Source organism: Halichoerus grypus, chromosome 13, assembly GCF_964656455.1.
Source record: "Halichoerus grypus chromosome 13, mHalGry1.hap1.1, whole genome shotgun sequence".
NCBI lineage: Eukaryota > Metazoa > Chordata > Mammalia > Carnivora > Phocidae > Halichoerus > Halichoerus grypus.
In genome coordinates, this window is record NC_135724.1 from 38599647 (window position 1) to 38617406 (window position 17760).

The 17760-nt window shown below is 32.7% G+C and overlaps 1 protein-coding gene across 1 annotated transcript in view; it reads left to right on the forward strand.

Annotated features, from left to right (window-relative positions):
• CCDC178 (coiled-coil domain containing 178) overlaps positions 1 to 17760 on the forward strand; it is a 410550-nt gene that overhangs the window by 119695 nt on the left and 273095 nt on the right. Inside the window, exons 12-15 of the mRNA XM_078060501.1 lie at positions 1643 to 1826; positions 13243 to 13305; positions 14720 to 14881; positions 16459 to 16572. Coding sequence (XP_077916627.1) covers positions 1643 to 1826; positions 13243 to 13305; positions 14720 to 14881; positions 16459 to 16572 — 523 coding nt within the window. The remainder of the gene's footprint in view (positions 1 to 1642; positions 1827 to 13242; positions 13306 to 14719; positions 14882 to 16458; positions 16573 to 17760) is intronic.

Consider the following 17760-nt stretch of genomic DNA (forward strand, 5'->3'; position numbering starts at 1 on the left):
TAAATGTTTGGTAGAATTCACCAGTAAAGCCGTCAGGTTGGGTCTTTTTTTAATTAGGAGTTTTTGATTACTGGTTCAGTTTTCTTATTCATCGGTGATCTGTTCAGATTGTCTATTTTTTCATGATTCAGTCTTGGTAGATTGTGTGTTTCTAGGAATGCGTTTCTTCTGGGGTATCCAACTGGTTAGCATACAATTGTTCATAATAGTAGTTTCTTTGATCATTTATATTTCTATGTTACCAGTTGTAATGTAGCCCTTTCATTTCTGATTTTATTTATTTGAGTTTTCTTTTTCTCTCTCTCTTTTTAATGTAGTTAAAGGTTTGTCAGTTTTTACATATTTTTTAAAAAAATATTTTTTTGTTGGTGATCTTTTCTATAGCTTTTGGTTTATTGCACTTGTTTCTGCTCTGATTGTTATCATTTCTTTTCTTCTAACTTTGGGCTTAGTTTGTTCTTACTTTTCTAGTTCTTTGAGATGTAAAGTTAGGTGGTTTGAGATCTGTCTTTTTTTTTTTTAATGTAGGCACTTATTATTATCAATTTCCCTTTTAGAACTGCTTTTTGTATGTTGTGTTTCAATTTTTTTTTTCATTTTTTCTTTACCCATTGGTTGAGTTCTTGGTCTCTGGGTCTTTTCTTCCCAATGCTGTAGCTTTCTATAAACCTATAGCCTTCATCAGTAAGTTGGTTCTTTCACAAACAAGTACAACTGATAGAAACCCCTGCTGTGATGCAGTGAACCTTGCCCAGGTAACACATACCTTCAGCTAGTTTCTGGCTGGTTCTCCTCCACTTTTATTTTGCTTTCCAGTTTTATTTCTATTCCATAGAGATGGTTACCTCATTTGTGAATGTAGCTATGTCTTATTTTTATTTTCTTATTATCTTGTATGCCTCAATGGTATGTATCTGGAAAAAGGTGGTATCCAATCTAATGTCTTACTTTTTCCCTCTATTAACTCTTTCTCCTTAGCTATTGGTTTTCTTTTTGGTTTTTTGTTTGTTTGTTTTTTAAAGATTTAATTTATTTATCTGAAAAAGAAAGCACGAACGGCAGGGAGGAGCAGAGGGAGAGGGAGAAGCAGACTCCCCGCTGAGCAGAGAGCCCCAAGATAGGGCTCAATCCCAGGACCCTGAGTTCATGACCTGAGCCAAAGGCAGACGCTTAACCAACTGAGCCACCCAGGCACCCCTGGTTTTCTTTTTGAAAATTTTGTTTTACTTACTAGTTTTCTTTTGTTAAGTTTTGTTTCTCTTTTTCATGGACTGCATTTTTCTCCTATTTGATTATTCTTAATAACAATGTTATATAGGATTAGAAGGGATGGATTGATATAGAAGGAATGAATGCTCTGAAAGCTGAGCATTTGAGGTCTCCAAGCCTTTTTTATTGATATCCTTCTGAGGTGGAGCACAGCTTGACAATTAAGAGTAGCCAACAGGAAAAGCAGGAAAATAAATAGAATTTTGGGTCATATTCTTTGTATTCAAGTTTTAGTTAAGTATCTGGTTATTTTATATTTTTGGCAACATTTAAAACATGACCTTGTTCCTTTTTTACTATTATTAAATATATTTGCCTCAATATATACTCTTTTGAAATAATCATATCAATCTTTTTGTTTTGTTTTTTACAGTATAAAGAAAAAAGCAGAGCTTGAGTCTGAAATCCAATCTTTGATGAAACTAAGGTCAAAAAATGATGAATTTCTTAAACAATTATACAGGGAAGCTTATCAGCTTGGTGCTGTTTTCCACCTAACCAAATTTAAAACAGAGGAATTAGAAGAGAAAATAGCAGAAGTGAGAAGAAAATTCAAGGTTTGTACCTCTGTGTTCTGCTTAGTTGTAAAAAACGGTAATTAACCTCAGTTTTATTGATTTGTTGATGATAGTTTGATTTTAATTTAAGTTATAATAGCCTTTTAAAATAATTACTCCTTCTAATAAATCTGAATAAAATCATTTCTCTTCAGCTGCCCAGCATGAATAGAAGAGGAATGGGGCTCAGTGTAGCTAATCAACACTTAACGTCTGCCTTTTGGTATTACTGACCATAAACTACCTGGATCACCAGAATAATGGTGCTTGGTTTAAACTCATCCTGTGTATCTAATGTATAATAATAGTTCCAGCCTATGGTAGGAAGAAGGGTTGCTGGGAAGTGCCCTTGCACCTTACTAATAGAAGAAAAGGGATTACCTACATCAGGCCTGCAAGTTACTGGATTCCTGAGCACCAAGCAATGCTTAGTAGACCACGGTGTTTCCACAGAAACAACTGCTCGTAGGCCTCAAATCTATTCCTAAGTGAGAAACATGATGAATAGCCACCCCCTGTCATTTGGTATAGATGCTAGCAAAGTCAACTCCATTTTGCCACACATAAAGGACCACTTTAACAGGCTACTTCTGTCCATCACACATCATATTTACACTCCTCCCATCTTTAGCATTTACTTATTGAATACTTATTATCATACAATTATTTGTAAAATTCAGAATCTGTGTTCTGTGGTCAGTGAAGACTTTCTCTTGTGCTTTCTAAATTTAGGACACTTAGATTGTCTTCCAATAAATGTTTCTATACCTGAGAGACTAGGATTTTGTTCCCACATTGAATCCAGCTGTTTGATGGACTTGTGTATTTTACCTCTATCCCTTCCCATGGATTACTCAATGGGTTTTTTATGCCATATATGTTCCAAAATTAGTAAGATAGAAACTATATGTATAGTAAAAATTAACCTCAAAGTTATTTCATTTTTTTATTTTTATTTTTTTTAAGATTTTATTTATTTGACAGAGAGAGAGACAATAAGAGAGGGAATACAAGCAGGGGGAGTGGGAGAGGGAGAAGCAGGCTTCCTGCCGAACAGGGAGTCTGATGGGGGGGGCTCGATCCCAGGACCCTGGGATCATGACCTGAGCCGAAGGCAGACGCTTAACGACTGAGCCACCCAGGTGCCCCCGCCTCAAAGTTATTTTAAAAATATAAAGCATGTGATTATACATATGGTTTAGCATATATAATAACACAGTAGATGTTGTTTTATAATTTTCTTTAATTTTTCGTTAGTCTGTGTTTCTCAATGGCCAGTAATTAATTTTTTTTCTCCACTGAGGATATCAGTGAAGACATCAACCCCTGATTTGGTCACTTAACAATGTTTCTTAATTTTTTCAATTGACAGGAAACCTTTGTTCACATATTTATCTCATAGCTGTCACAACCTGCCTTCAGTTCTTCAGCTATATGGCTTCACTAGCCCAAGTCACTCATCTATTAAGAAGGGTGTTATATTGAATTGTTTATTTTTTTTTCTAAGTTTTCCTGGTGCCATAAAATACAGTTTATAGGTTGAGTGCAAATTTGATGTAACTCCACTGTTCTTGCTTTACCAACCTAAGGCAAAGTGTAAGTGTCCCCCTGGTTTTATTCAAGCAAAATTGAAGAAAGTATTAATCAGGTCCTTTCCCTACCCTTTAGTAGCTAAGACACAGAAAGAAGCAACAGAAAGAAATTATGCATTTTAGGAAGTAATTCCCCATTACTAAACACTTCCACTAATCTCTGAGCTGAATATATAGGGCATTAATTTTCTTTGATGTACACATGTGTATCTGTGTCAGAGTGGTAATGAATTAAAAATAAATTTCTAGATAGTCCTTAGGTAATTCAGGTTTGGAGTAATTCAGGTTTGTAGTTTTGCCTTTGTAATGACCCCACTGTCTCTCATTGACTAAGTAATAAAAATCTATTTAATTTTCTGAGTCTTGGCATCATGTTTTTCTTGCAGGTAACTTTGTATATTTGTTGATTCTGCCCTTAATTCATGTCTTCTAGAAATTATAGCATTACCACATCTGAGCTAGCTTTGAGAAATAACATTTTGAAACCTTAGATGTAAAATTTCTGAGTTATGTTTCCTCAAATTAATGTACCTGTACAATGCTCAGTAAGACTTAGGCAGTCTTAGACTAGAAGCAACCCTGAACAATCAAGATATTTGGCCGTTTCTGGAATTTTCCAGCTATTACAGATAATTTGTACCAATTTTTTCATACCTTCAATCCCGATAACTCACCTATTCAGAAAAGACACGGTTAGCTAAGTCCCAGGATAAAATTATCCACAGGGATAGGAGATAAGTCAATAAAAGGGTAATATGTATTCAATTATGGTATTGATGGAATGAACAGAAAATCATTCAGTGTTGTCTGAAGAATGTAGTATCGTAACAAGAAAAATCTTGAAAGCTTATCAGATATTAAGTACTTCTCAACGTTTAAATAGAAGGTTTTTGTGCAAGCTGCAGGAATTTGGAGGGTTTTTTTAACATACTAGAATTTTGGTGGAAAAGAAGAACATCAGGCCACTCTGGTTCTAGGTTAAAAATCATAGTACTAGAACTAAGTGGAAACTTAGTAGAAAAGAAGAAAGGAAGTAGAAAGGAAGACAGTTTTCTGCAAGCCTACTGTAGGCTACTCTATACATGTTAATTCACTGTTCATAATACTGTGGTGTTATTAGTTTGTTCATTTTGGGGTGAAATGATTTGCCCAAAGTAGCATAGTTTTTAGGTAGCTGTGTAGAATTTGGGGACAAGGTTTTCTGATGCTGGAGTTGATCTAAACTAGTCAGTCAGACACTAAGGAGATATGTACTCCAACCAAAAAAGATTCATTCAGGCTCAAAATTTCAAAATAACCATATTAGGATCACCTTTTAGACTTTATTTTTTAGTATTAGGGTCCCCACAAAATTGAGAGAAGATACAGAGATTCCCCATATACCCCTGGCCCCCGCACATGCATGTAGCCTCCGCCATTGTCAACATCCCCCACCAGAGTGGGACATTTTTTACCAAGGATTAACCTACATTGGATAATGGTAATTACCTAAAATTTATAGTTTACATCACAGTTCACTCTTGGTGGTGGTGTGTACATGCCTAGATTTTGAACAAATATATAACAATATGTATCCATCATAATAGTATCATACAGAGTATTTTCACTGCCCTAAAAGTCCTTGATGCTCTACCTGTTCATCCCTTCTCCCTCTGATGGCAACTATGGCAACCACTGGCATTTTACTGTCTCCATAGTTTTGCCTTTTCCAAAATATCATATAGTTGGAATCATATAGTATATAGCCTTGTCAGATTAGATTGTTTCACTTAACTAATATGCATTCAGGATTCCTTCATGTCTTTTCATGGCTTGATAGCTCGTTTCTTTTTAGCACTGAATAATATTCTATATCTGGATTGCCATAGTTTATGTATTCACCTATTGAAGAGCATCTTGGTTTCTTCCAAGTTTTGGCAGTTATAAATAAAGCCACTATAAGTATCCATATACAGGTTTTTATGCGGACATAACTTTTCATCTCCTTTGGGTATGAGTGAAGGAACATGGTTGCTGGATCTTAGTATATATTTAGTTTTATAAGAAACTGCCAAAGTGTCTTACAAAGTTACTGTACCATTTTGCATTCCTACCAGCAACGCATAAATCCTTACCAATAGTTGATGTTGTCAGTGATCAGGATTTTGGCCATTGTAATAGCCATGTAGTGATATTTCATTGTTGTTTTTTAATTTACATTCCCCTGATGACAGATGATGTATAGCATCTTTTCATATGCTTATTTGCCATTGTATATCTTATTTGGTGAGTTGCATGTTAAGTTCATTACCCCCCCCTTTAAAGTACTCTCTACACCCAACATGGGGCTTGAACTCACAGCCCCCAAATCAAGAGTCCATGTTCTACTGACTGAGCCAGCTAGGTGCCCCAACATCTTTGACCCCCTTTTTAACGTATTGTTTTCTTACTGTTGAGTTTTCAGAGTACTTTGTATATTTTGGATAACAGGTCTTTGTCATATTTGTCTTTTGCAAGTATTTACTCCCAGTTTGTGGTTTATCTTCTCATTCTCTTGACTGTGGCTTTCATAGAGCTAAAGGTTTTAATTTTAATGAACCCAGCTTATCGATTATTATTTTTTTTTCACAGATCGTACCTTTGGTGGTGTATCTAAAATGTTATTGCCATACTCAAGATCATCTAGGTTTTCTTTTGTTATCTTGTAGGAGTTTTACAGTTGTTTTTTTTTTTTTTGATGTACATGTAGGTTTATGATCCATTTTGAGTTAATATTTGTGAAAGGTATAAAGTACATCTAGCTTCATTTCTTTTTGCATGTGGATGTCTGGTTGTTCTGGCATCATTTGTTGGAAATATTGTCTTTGCTCCATTGTGTTGTCATTGCTTTCTTGTCAAAGATCAATTGATTGTATTTCTGTGGGTCTATTTGTCTATTCTTTTACCAATGCTGCACTGTCTTGAATAATGTAGCTTTATAGTATGTTTTCATGTTAAATGTGCTTATGCCTCTTCCTTTTTTCTTTGTCAATATTGTGTTGGCTATTCTGGGTCTTTTGCCTCTCCTTATAAATTTTAGAATCACTTTGTCAATAGCCACATAATAACTTGCTAGGATATTGGTAGTGATTGAATTGAATCTACACATTGTGTTAGAATGAAGTGACTTCTTGACAATATTGAGTTCCTATTGTTAACATAGAATATCTCAACATTTCTCTAGTTTTTTTTATCATTCATCAGAGTTTTAGAGTTTTCCTTATATAGATCTTATGCATATTTTATTAGATTTAGAGTTAATTATTTCATTTTGGGGGGAACTGATATGAATAATCATTGTTTTTAATTTATAATTTTACTTGTTCATTGCTAGCATATAGGAAAACAATGGAAGATTGTTTATTCACATTGTGTCCTGCACCTGTACACAATTGCTTATTATTTCCAGGGGTACTTTTGTTAATTCTTTTGGATTTTTAAATATACAATTGTGTCATCTGTGAACAAAGGCAGATTTATTTATTCCTTCCAAATCTGTATATTTTTTACTTACTTTTTTTATCAATGTATTTTCAAGGCTTTCCAGTTCAATATTGAAAAGGAATGTTGAGATGAATCATCCTTGCCTATACCTGATCCTACTGGAAAAGCTTTAGTTTCTCACCATAAACTTTTATGTTAGCTGTAGATTTTTTGTAAATATCCCAACCCCCTCCCTCCCACACACACATTTTAGCTTCAGTAATGCTGGTCTTACAGAATGAGTTAGGAAGCATCCCTCTGCTTCTATCCTCTGAGATTATAGAGATTTAGTGTAATTTCTTCCTTAAATGTTTGATAGAATTTACTAGTGAACCCGTGTGGGACTGGTGCTTTCTGTTTTGGAAGGTAATTAATTATTAATTTCATTTCCTTAATAGCAGCATATTTAGATGATCTACCTCTTTTTATATGAGTTTTGGCAGATTATGTCTTTTAAGAAATTGTTCCATTTCATCAAGTGTATCCAGTTTTTCAAAATAGAGTTTTTCATAGTATTCCTTTACTGTTCTTTCAATATCCAAAGGATCTGTAGTGATCACTGCTTTCATTTCTGGTATTAGTAATTTGTGTCCTGTCTCTTTTTTTCTTAGTTTATCTGGCTTCAGGCTGATCAATTTTATTGATCTTTTCAAAGAACCACATTTTGGTTTCATTGATTTTTTTCCCTATGATTTTCTGTTTCCAATTTCATTGATCTTTGCTCTTAATTATTACTATTTCTTTTCTTCAGCTTAGTTTTGATTTAATTTTCTCTCCTTTTTCCAGTTTTTTAAGGTTGAAATCTAGATTATTGGTATTAGGTCTTTCTTCTTTTCTAATATATGCATTCAATGCTATAAATTTCTCTTTAAGCACTGCTTTTGCTGTATCCCACAAATTTTGATAAATTGTGTTTTTGTTTTTATTTAGTTCAAAATATTTATAATTTTTTTTTAAGATTTATTCCTTAGCCATATGTTTTTTAGAAATATGTTGTTTAGTCTCTATATATTTTGGGATTTTTCCAATAAACTTTCTATTAATTGATTTCTAGTTTAATTCCATTGTGGTCTAAGAGCAAACATTGTATGATTTCTAGCCTTTAAACTTCATTTAGGTGTTTAGGGATTACTTTTAATGCTAGAAAAAGACAATGTGTTACGTCCTTACAGTGTTCTAGGGCACAGTAATCTGATCTATAACTTTATACTTTAGAAGGTTATGATTTTGCTTGAGTTCTTTTTCAAATATTTATAACAACCCTTAACTCTTCTTTAGAGAAAAATCTTGGCCCTCCCCTCAAATACTATCTGTTAATCTCCGAGATAAAGCTTATATAGGACCTTTGTCTGAGCAAAGTAAAAATCAAAACCTTCTAAAAAACATTCTCAGAGGTCATAAATTTTACCACTTCAGGCCTTCTTAGAGAATGTCCAGTTCAATTAACAGTAAAATAGCTTTAATAAGCCAAAATGTGATTTGTGTACTATACAGCTTCTATCATGATTCTGATTGAGACTGATGATATTTTAAAATGGTTAGAAAATGGAAATTCTAATAATTTATTTATTTTGATTCTTGAGGATTTATACCTATTAGTAAAATATAAAGTGTATTACTCTTGACCCATGTACAGTAGCTTTTATTGAATTATAAGTTGATATTACATCCTTGACTTTTAACAGAAGTTGGTGAAAGTAATGGTCAAAATGGATTATTGCTGCTTGATTTTTTAAATTAATGAAAGAGGTAGTCATATTGTTCAAGTCAAAAACCTATGCACTTAATTTATGTTAGATTTCAGAACTAAGAAAAAACTTTTCTTGATAAAATTATATTCCTTCTCTCTTAATAATTGGCAGTCTCTAATGTTTCATGTTTCCTTCTGGCTTAAGCAGCTCAGAAACTCAATCATTTATGCTATAGATTGCAAGCACAGTCACTCTTCTTTATTTCTTTCTGTGTTCCATATTAACAGCTTTGATATGTACTCTTTTACTTTTGTTTCGGTGTTTTTAATTTACTAAGATTCTTCCCTAGTTCTGTGAAAAATACTGTTGGTATTTTGATAGGAATTGCATTGAATCTGTGGATTAGTCACTTTGTGTAGTATAGATATTTTAACAATATTAATTTTTCCAATTCATGAGCAAGGTATATCATTTCATTTGTGTTGTCTTCACTTTCTTTCATCAATGTCATACAATTTTCAGAGTATAGGTCTTTTACTTCCTTGGTTAAATATATTTCTGATATTTTATTGTTTTTGCTACAATTTTAAATGAGATTGTTTTCTTAATTTCTCCTTCTGCTACTTTATTATTAATGTATAGAAATATAACAGATTTCTATGTATTATTTTGTATCCTGCAACTTTACTGACTTCATTTATTAGTTGTAATAATTTTTTGGTAGTCTTTAGGGTTTTCTATATATAGTATTATGTCATCTGCAAATAGTGATAGTTTTACTTCTTCTTTAACCAATTTGAATACTTTTTATTATTTTTTTCTTGTCTGATTGCTACAGCTAGGACTCTCAGTACTATGTTGAATAAGAGTGGTGAGAGTGGGCATCCTTGTCTTGTTCCTGATATAAAGGAAAGATTTCAATTTTTCACCATTGAGTATGATGTTAGCTATTGGTTTGTCATGTATTTATTATTATGTTGAGGTATGTTCCCTCTAAACCCATTTTGTTGAGAGTTTTTAATCATGAACAGATGTTGGATTTTGTCAGATGTTTTTTTCTGCATCTGTTGAGATGATCAAATAGTTTTTATCCTCCATTTTGTGAATGTCATGTGTCATGTTGACTGATTTGTGGATATTAAACCAGTATATGTAGAGAACTTTAAATACAATTGTAATCTATAGTTAATTAACATTATTTCTAAAAACAAGGCTTAAAGAAAATCACTAGATAATAAAAATGAACAAAGGGTACAAAGATACATGTTAAGTATGTTTATAATAGTTACAAAATAGCAATAAGAAAATATGCTCCAAGAGGACAAGGATTGTTTGTTTTGTACACTGGGGCATCTCAATGCCTAGAACAGTGCTTAAAACAAAGTAGGTACTCAATAAATGTTTATGGAAAGCATGAATACATAGTTAACATATAATGGGAAAACAATACACAAATTTTACAGTAATAGAATAGTTGTTAAAATATGTGAGTACAGGGATAAATTGTAAATTCAGTTTTTAATTTTAAAAAATTGGACTTTTTTTTAGTGGCTCAGAAAGATCTTACTAGGCTGACTCTACCAAACATAACAACTTTAATGCCTGGACCTAAAATGGAATACACCAAAAAGTCACAATGCATATCTTTGGGTTTGTGGATTCAGGTTATTTTAATTTTACTTTTTGTAATTTAAAAATGCTTCTACAAAAAAAAAAAACTATGTTTTTTTCATAGAAAAAGAAAGATAAAATAGTACCTTTGTGTTTATTTTTAGAAAGAATCAGTTTGGGCTGCTACCTGGACTTTTTGTTAGGATCCTGGCCACTAAACAGTACTCTCACAATGTAGAGCCGGAGCTGCTCTGTCCCACTGATTCAGTCCAACTCAGTTATTTGCAGAAATACTAAATTTTTCTTTCTGACTATAGCTCTAAATTTTAAAGTCTATTTATTTCTGTCCTGGTCTCAGACCTTTTATAATTATTTGAATTCTCCAACTTTTGTCTCAGCTCCCCTCCATCACTGGAAAGCAGACTGATGCTACTTCCTTGATTCTGAGCTTATATCTATTTATATTTAGTATTTACTTCTCTTTTCTCTTTAAAAGTGCTTTTCTGGACACATAGCATCCTTACATTGCTCTTCAGTTCTTTGTCCTAGCATAGAAGTCTCTTCCAGTAGAATAGCTCTTTGCTGCCACCTTCTGGTTTTTGGCTGCTAAAGCCAGGCAGCAGGTCAAAGGTGACCATTTTAGTGTGGGCTCTTCCCAGCATCAGAGAATGCTCCCCCTTTTCTTTGGCTTCTTTCGATCTCTTCAAAGTGATCTTTTGATATATTTTATTCTCCAAAACCGGAATTAACTAGTTGTTACAGAGACCTTATGTCCCCAAAGCCAAAATTTTTTACTAACTTTTTACAGAGAAAGCTTGTTGACCTCTGCTCTAAAGAATATAAAAATAGCCAAGTATAGGGGGCAGCCACAGCCTTTACGGATGAAGAAAGTGCCCAAAGAAGTAATAAGTATGGAAGAGGCTGCCTTCCCCCAAAGCAGAGTAAGGTCTTACTGGAGAGAGTGTGGCTGTGTCTCAGTGGATGACCATAAGCAGCCGCTTGCCAGATGCCAGAGAATTTGATGGAGGTTAAATGGAGTTTGAATGGAGTTTCTGGGTAGAGAACTTGGCTGGAGGGTAAGCACCATTGGTTTTCCGCATACCAGCTGGCAGCAGTTCTGCAGAAAGAAGAAGAAAATAACTGGAATCAGAACAAGGATGTGAAGTGCCTTGCTGCAGCCTTGTAAGCCCCTCCACTGCCCTCTATTGACAAAGCCTAACTTAACTCCAGCTGGCGAAAGAAAACTGTTTACATATACAGCTCCAGTATCTCAAATTAGAGTTAAAAGAGTGGATTTAGAACTAAGAGGCAATAATTAGATAACTGGCACAAATACGTAGTTCACATGCGAATTTCTCTAATTCAGTTGATTTCTGTATGTAACGTAGCACCATGCATTGCATTTATCTCATAACTTTTGAGTCTCCTTTCATCTTAGAGTCTCCTACATTTAAAAAAAAATTGTCTTTCATTACACTGACATTTGTTGAAGAGTCTAGGCCCGTTACTTTGTGGAACATCTCTCACTATGGATTTATTTTTTGTTTACTCATGATTAGATTCAGGTTAAACACTTTTGGCAGGAATATTACACAGTTATAATATTGTCTCAGTGAAATATCACAAAGTACATGGTATAAGTTTGTCTCAGTACTAGTGAAAGTAAGTTTGATCATTTGGGTAAAGTTATGACCAACAGATGTATTCATTTTCCTGCTGTAATTAATAAGTACTCAATTGAGCAATATTTTAAGAACATGCAATTGTCTTTGTTTCCAAAAGAAAAAAAAAAGCACTTCAATTTAGCATCTATTGGTAATTCTTGGTTGAATCCATTGTTGTAATAGTTGTGAAATGGCAATTATTGTGGGCTTTCATTCCCTCTACAATGAACTGGCAGTGAGAACAGAAAAGTCTGGCACAAGCTGGGTTGCAGGCCATATTGGTAAAAGTGGCAGTCTTCTTCCAGTTCTGATTCAGGCACTTATCTCTGCATTTCCTGCCACTTCACCTGTTTACCCAAGTCTCAGGAAAACATCTTGTAGGCCTGGTTTCACTCTCCATCCTTAACATGCTGTTTATAAATAAGAATATGTGTGACTGTGATATTTTAATGGATCTTGGGTTTCTCATTATATAAAGAGATTTTTTAAAGACACATTTTTGAGTTTGAAAGAACCTAAAACTTTTACAGTTTAATTACCCAACCTAGGGACCAAAAGCAGTTTGTTTGTTATTTGTTAATGCATTTATTCAACAAATTATTTATTTAGGAAATGTTTTTACAACTACTGTATAACTCTGTCATTCTCCAGCCTCTCTTCTTGAACATTTTCAATAATAATTCAATTGGTATTTTACTAAGAAGACCACACTCTGTCTCATGTTGTCTACAGTATTATGTATCCATTTAATCCTGATATTGTTTTTAGCAGCTACATAATTCATATTGCATAATTAAAAGGCAGTATCTCTGATTGTGTGGTAATGTCAAGTATAACTATGGAGAGTTTAAATCTATCCACATATTTTTTGCCCACCAACTTTCAAGGAATAATTTTTTTTTAAAGAAAAAAATTTATTCTAGTCAAATGGAGAACCTGATCACATTTTACAAACTTCAAACTTGAATTGTGTCTATCTTGTTTTCAAAATTGAATGTGTGCCTTCTGTAAAGTAATATTAAAAACAAACTGATAGTTTTTAAAAAGAGGAGTTGAAGACTGGTTATTGGTTACTTTAATATTTTAGTTCAGGGTTATAAAGTACAAACTGAACTGAACTGAAATTCTATATTCTTTTTCTTGGGGTTGTATCACTTACTAACTTTGCTTCAAATAACATCAGGAGTTTGGTTGGTTGGTTGGTTTTTGTTTTTTTATAATACTCAATTTTTAATGAATAGTTTACTCTTTATTATAATATAAGTAAAATGTATCTTGTGTTAGCAATTGTCCTTAATAATGTTTTCTGATATTCTATAAATAAAACCTCCTTTTCTAAAAATTTGATCATTTATAGGGTAGAGAAGAATTCTTGAAAAAACTCACACGAGGAGAAGTGGCTAATGGAATGATGATTCAGGTAATCCTAATTTGGTTTCAATATTTTATTCTTCCTTTAATTTGCATTTTACTTAGCATTTTAAATCTGCCTATAATGAGGCATCTTTTCACTCCTTGGTTTGCAAGCCAGCAGTTTTCTCTCCTCAGCTGATGACAGTTGCCCTCTGCGTACAACTAGCAGTATCTGATCATGCATAAAGAAACTGACCTCCCAGACACATATCTCATTTTGTGGCTTAATGGGGATTTCTGCCAGTCTAGTAAAAGGGCAGTGAGATCTTATTCCTAAGTGTCTCTTTAGTTTGCTTTGTGATGATGTTATGTTTTCTTTACTTTTAGTGCCTTTCAATGGAATTTCTTTATTTAACACTGAAAGAAAAATATGGTATTTCTATATAAGGATTTTGAAATTAAACTATTATAGCTAGCAAAATCAATTTTAATTTTTTTTATCTTTATCTACCACCTGCATATCCTTTGGAACCAGGGTTGGGTGTTTTCATCCTTGGCATGTTTCTAGAATGCCTCCCTTTCAGAAATACATAAATATTTAAAATTATAAAAGTAAAATCAAGAGGCAAAACAGTCCAAAACAGTGTTATTTTATACACTTATTTGAGATTATCTGGACCTCTGGTCTTCTTTTAAATAAACACAAATTGTGATTTCTTCTCTTAGGAAATTTGGCATTTTCAAATATATAAAAGCAGTGTTTCTTTACTTCTATATGCTGAAAATGCCAAATTTTCTGATTTATTTTTCTATGAGTATATATGTTCAATAATCCCATAATCTTCTAGCTGTTTCTGCTTAATATTTTGTCATTAACTTCTTGTTCATTGGTTTTATTGGATCTTAGATTACAGGAATTGCATATATTTCAATATTTGTTGTTAGTGTGCTTTTTAACCCTATTATGTTCCAATACTTACTTAAAAATGTTTCATTTTCTGGGTGATGGGCATTGGGTAGGGTATGTACTATGGTAAGTGCTGTGAATTGTGTAAGACTGATGAATCACAGACCTGTACCCCTGAAACAAATAACACATTATATGTTAATAAGAAAATTTTAAAAAAGAATGTTTCATTTTTATTGTCTATATTAAATTTTTCTCTCATTTTTTCTAATAATAACTATGCATTGTATAAATATGCTATATTCATACCTGTTGCTTTTTATGGTGGCATAATTTATTTTTAATTTTCAAATAACAACAAACATTACTTCCTGGCTCAGGATTGAGACTCAATAAATGTTTATTTTTTTTTAAGTTTTTAATTCCAGTTAGTTAACATACAGTGAAATATTAGTTTCAGATGTACAATATAGTGATTCAGCAATTCCATACATCACCCTTACAAGTGCACTCCTTAATACCTATGTTTAGGTAATTAATAACTGAATGAATTATTTAAAATCTTTGCTGGCAGAAAAGACTGTATACCATTCAAGAAGAACAGATACTTGAGAGGCGGGAACTTTTGGAAAAGAAAGCAATGTGTGCCCTAGCACTGGCAGAACTAGAGACATCTCTGCTTGAACTAGAAGAAGACGCTATAAGAATCAGAACTATCCACAAAGAGCATTCTGATGTAAGTATTTATAATTAATCCAGAAGCTGATTTCCAGGAATATTTGAGTCAAATCATGTATATGATTTTACATTATTACTTGGAATATTATGATTTCACATAGTAAGACATAAAAGCATGAACAAAATACATATATTATGGCCACACAACTGATCTATAGTGAAACTATATAGCAAGACTACTAATGCTATTACCTGGAACCCCATACTCTATATTAGAGTGTACTTAGGAAAAGCAGTTTTCAAATAAATGAGTAGTGATTTATCTGATGTGATTGCCCACTATGTTAAATTTAATTCAAAGTCTTCGCTGCTTGTTAATAAAATGCTAAGGCTGTGTTTGCTCAAATATAAAATATAATGCATCTTGGCATTTTTATGGCAAATATTTGATGTATGTAGAAGAAGTTAAGACACCTAGGATGAAAAATAAAGCAAATGTCGATAAAATATTTTCAAAACAACAAGTTTATGGCAGTAACTGATATTGCTAGCCCTTCCCAAAGAAAAATTTAGTAGAAAAATATGTATGCATCATGTCATTAGTCTTTTGGAAAAGTGGAGGGTGTGGTAAGAGTTATATATTCTTGTCCTTAGATGCAGGGAGGACATACATATATTCATTTGGGCCATTTTGGCAACAGGATTTTTTTTCTTTGTAAATGATGATGTAATTTTATATTCTTAGTCTTTAATAATTTTCAGTGTTTTTTTAATTTAAAAAACTTTATGATTTATAAGATGTTCCCATTATGAGAGTTTATTTTGATCTCCAAAGTCTCCCTATGAAGTAGACAAGACAGAGTTTATCTGGATCATAGCCTTAAGAAAACTTGGGCCTAAATGCATGAAGCAACTTGTACAAGGCCGTAAAACACGGCAACAACAAATTCTGAGTATACTACTATACTCAGGGCTCTTAATTGCTTATCCTAGAGCTCATGTAATGAATATATAACCAGTACTAACACCTAGTGAGATAAATGATTTTAATAATGGCTCCTCCTTACATTAGTGATGGAAATTTATTAATTGCTTCAAAAGCCTCAGTATAATCATCTGAGTATAATGAATTCCTGAAAAGATTAATGACTTTTATTCCCCCTTATTTTATAATAGCCATTGTTTTATCTCATCTTTTAGTTCAGTAATCATTTTTGTTTTTATTATATTTTAATAGTTTATAAGTTATAAGAACTATCAATTTAACACAAACTCTTGAAAACAATAACTTTTTATGTACTTTTGGTAATGATTGCTGACAATTTGTATCTGGAATTTTAATTTTGGTTAAGATATTTTAAATATCATGGTGAAAACTTATGATTTCTATGTGAGTTTCTTAGTTTTTGTTACTTAGCTAAAATTGGTTAGATTTTGGTTTTCTCCAATAATTCAAATGGAATATTGGGATGTGGATATCATAGTATGTTTTTGTAATTCATGTTTGTTGGTCCTTTTCCTTTATACCAAAATATATATTGTTATTATTAAAATAGTCACTTGAGAACTATTTGGTCTAAACCAGGATAATTGGATTGCAAATGCTGCACATCTTAATTTCTGAATGTCTTCTAGATATTAAATGATATAACTGAGAGGAGAGATGATGTTAAAAGAAATGTGGAAAGAACTAAGCAAAAATTACGAAGAAGGGGGAAGAAAACCCGTGAGGCAATAACAGAAACTGAGGTAAGAAATTTAACATAAAAAATAATTATGAATTTACAACTTCTTTATGTCAATGAAAACTATTCAAGCAAATTTATTTTAGGTTGATGCCTCTCATTTCTAATTGGTTGCACTAAGTAGTTTCTATACACATACACACACACGCACACACACACATGCACACACACACAGTCTCTCTATCTTCATTTTTTTCTCTTGCGGTGTTTTTCCCATTGTACTAGTGAATCCTCCTGTTAACCTGTCCTACAAAGTAGAGGTGGGGATTTGTATTGTACTAAAAATAGTACCATGTTTATCCAGATGAGACCAATATACAGACTGAAACATCTGTTAATATCTGACATCTCAGTTTTACCCTCAAGCTGGTGTATAGGCAGCATGAACAAATGGTCATATATCAAAGGGCTTCAGGGCTTCTTCCAAATTAGAAATACTTGCTCCCTGAGAATCTTTTTCTCTAATATTTTGTCTTTAGAGAATCACTGGATATGGAGGCTGGAGATAGTCCGTTGTCTTTAACTTGGTATCCTCTGGATATACTTTAAAGGTCGCACCAATTGGATTTGTTGGTGGACAGCATGTTGGCTATGAAATAGAGGTGTAATAGTATCATTTTTTAAAAGTTTGTACTAGGCCACAAAAGATTAAAAATTATCAAGGAAAATAGTAATACTAATAACAACAACAGATACTGATATTTTGCATGTTCTCTGTATACCAGGCATTATTTTAAGTGCTCAGACATATTAACTCATTTCAACTTCATAATAACTCTGTGAAGATTGTGCTATTTTTATCCCCATTCTACAGTTGAAGAATCTAATGCCTTGTTTTTGAATTAACTTGTTCAGTTTCACACAGCTCATTAATGGTGGAGTTGAGATTCACTAAATCTGGCACTGACATTAGAGTCTGTGCTCTTAACCATTACGTTATTCTGGTCAGATCATACAGGTTACTTTTGTTGAATACAATGAAGCAAAATCAGAACTCAGTAACAAAAAAATAGAGCAAAAAGAAGACATTACTGGAAATATTTTTTAAATTACATTTTTTCATTATTTGTTCTGTGTTAAGGAATATGTAGAAGCACAAATTATTTATAAATTATTGATGATAAACTATACAGCAAAATTTATGGAACAGGCCAAGGTAATACGTTAGTGTTACAAATAAATCATTTTGGTA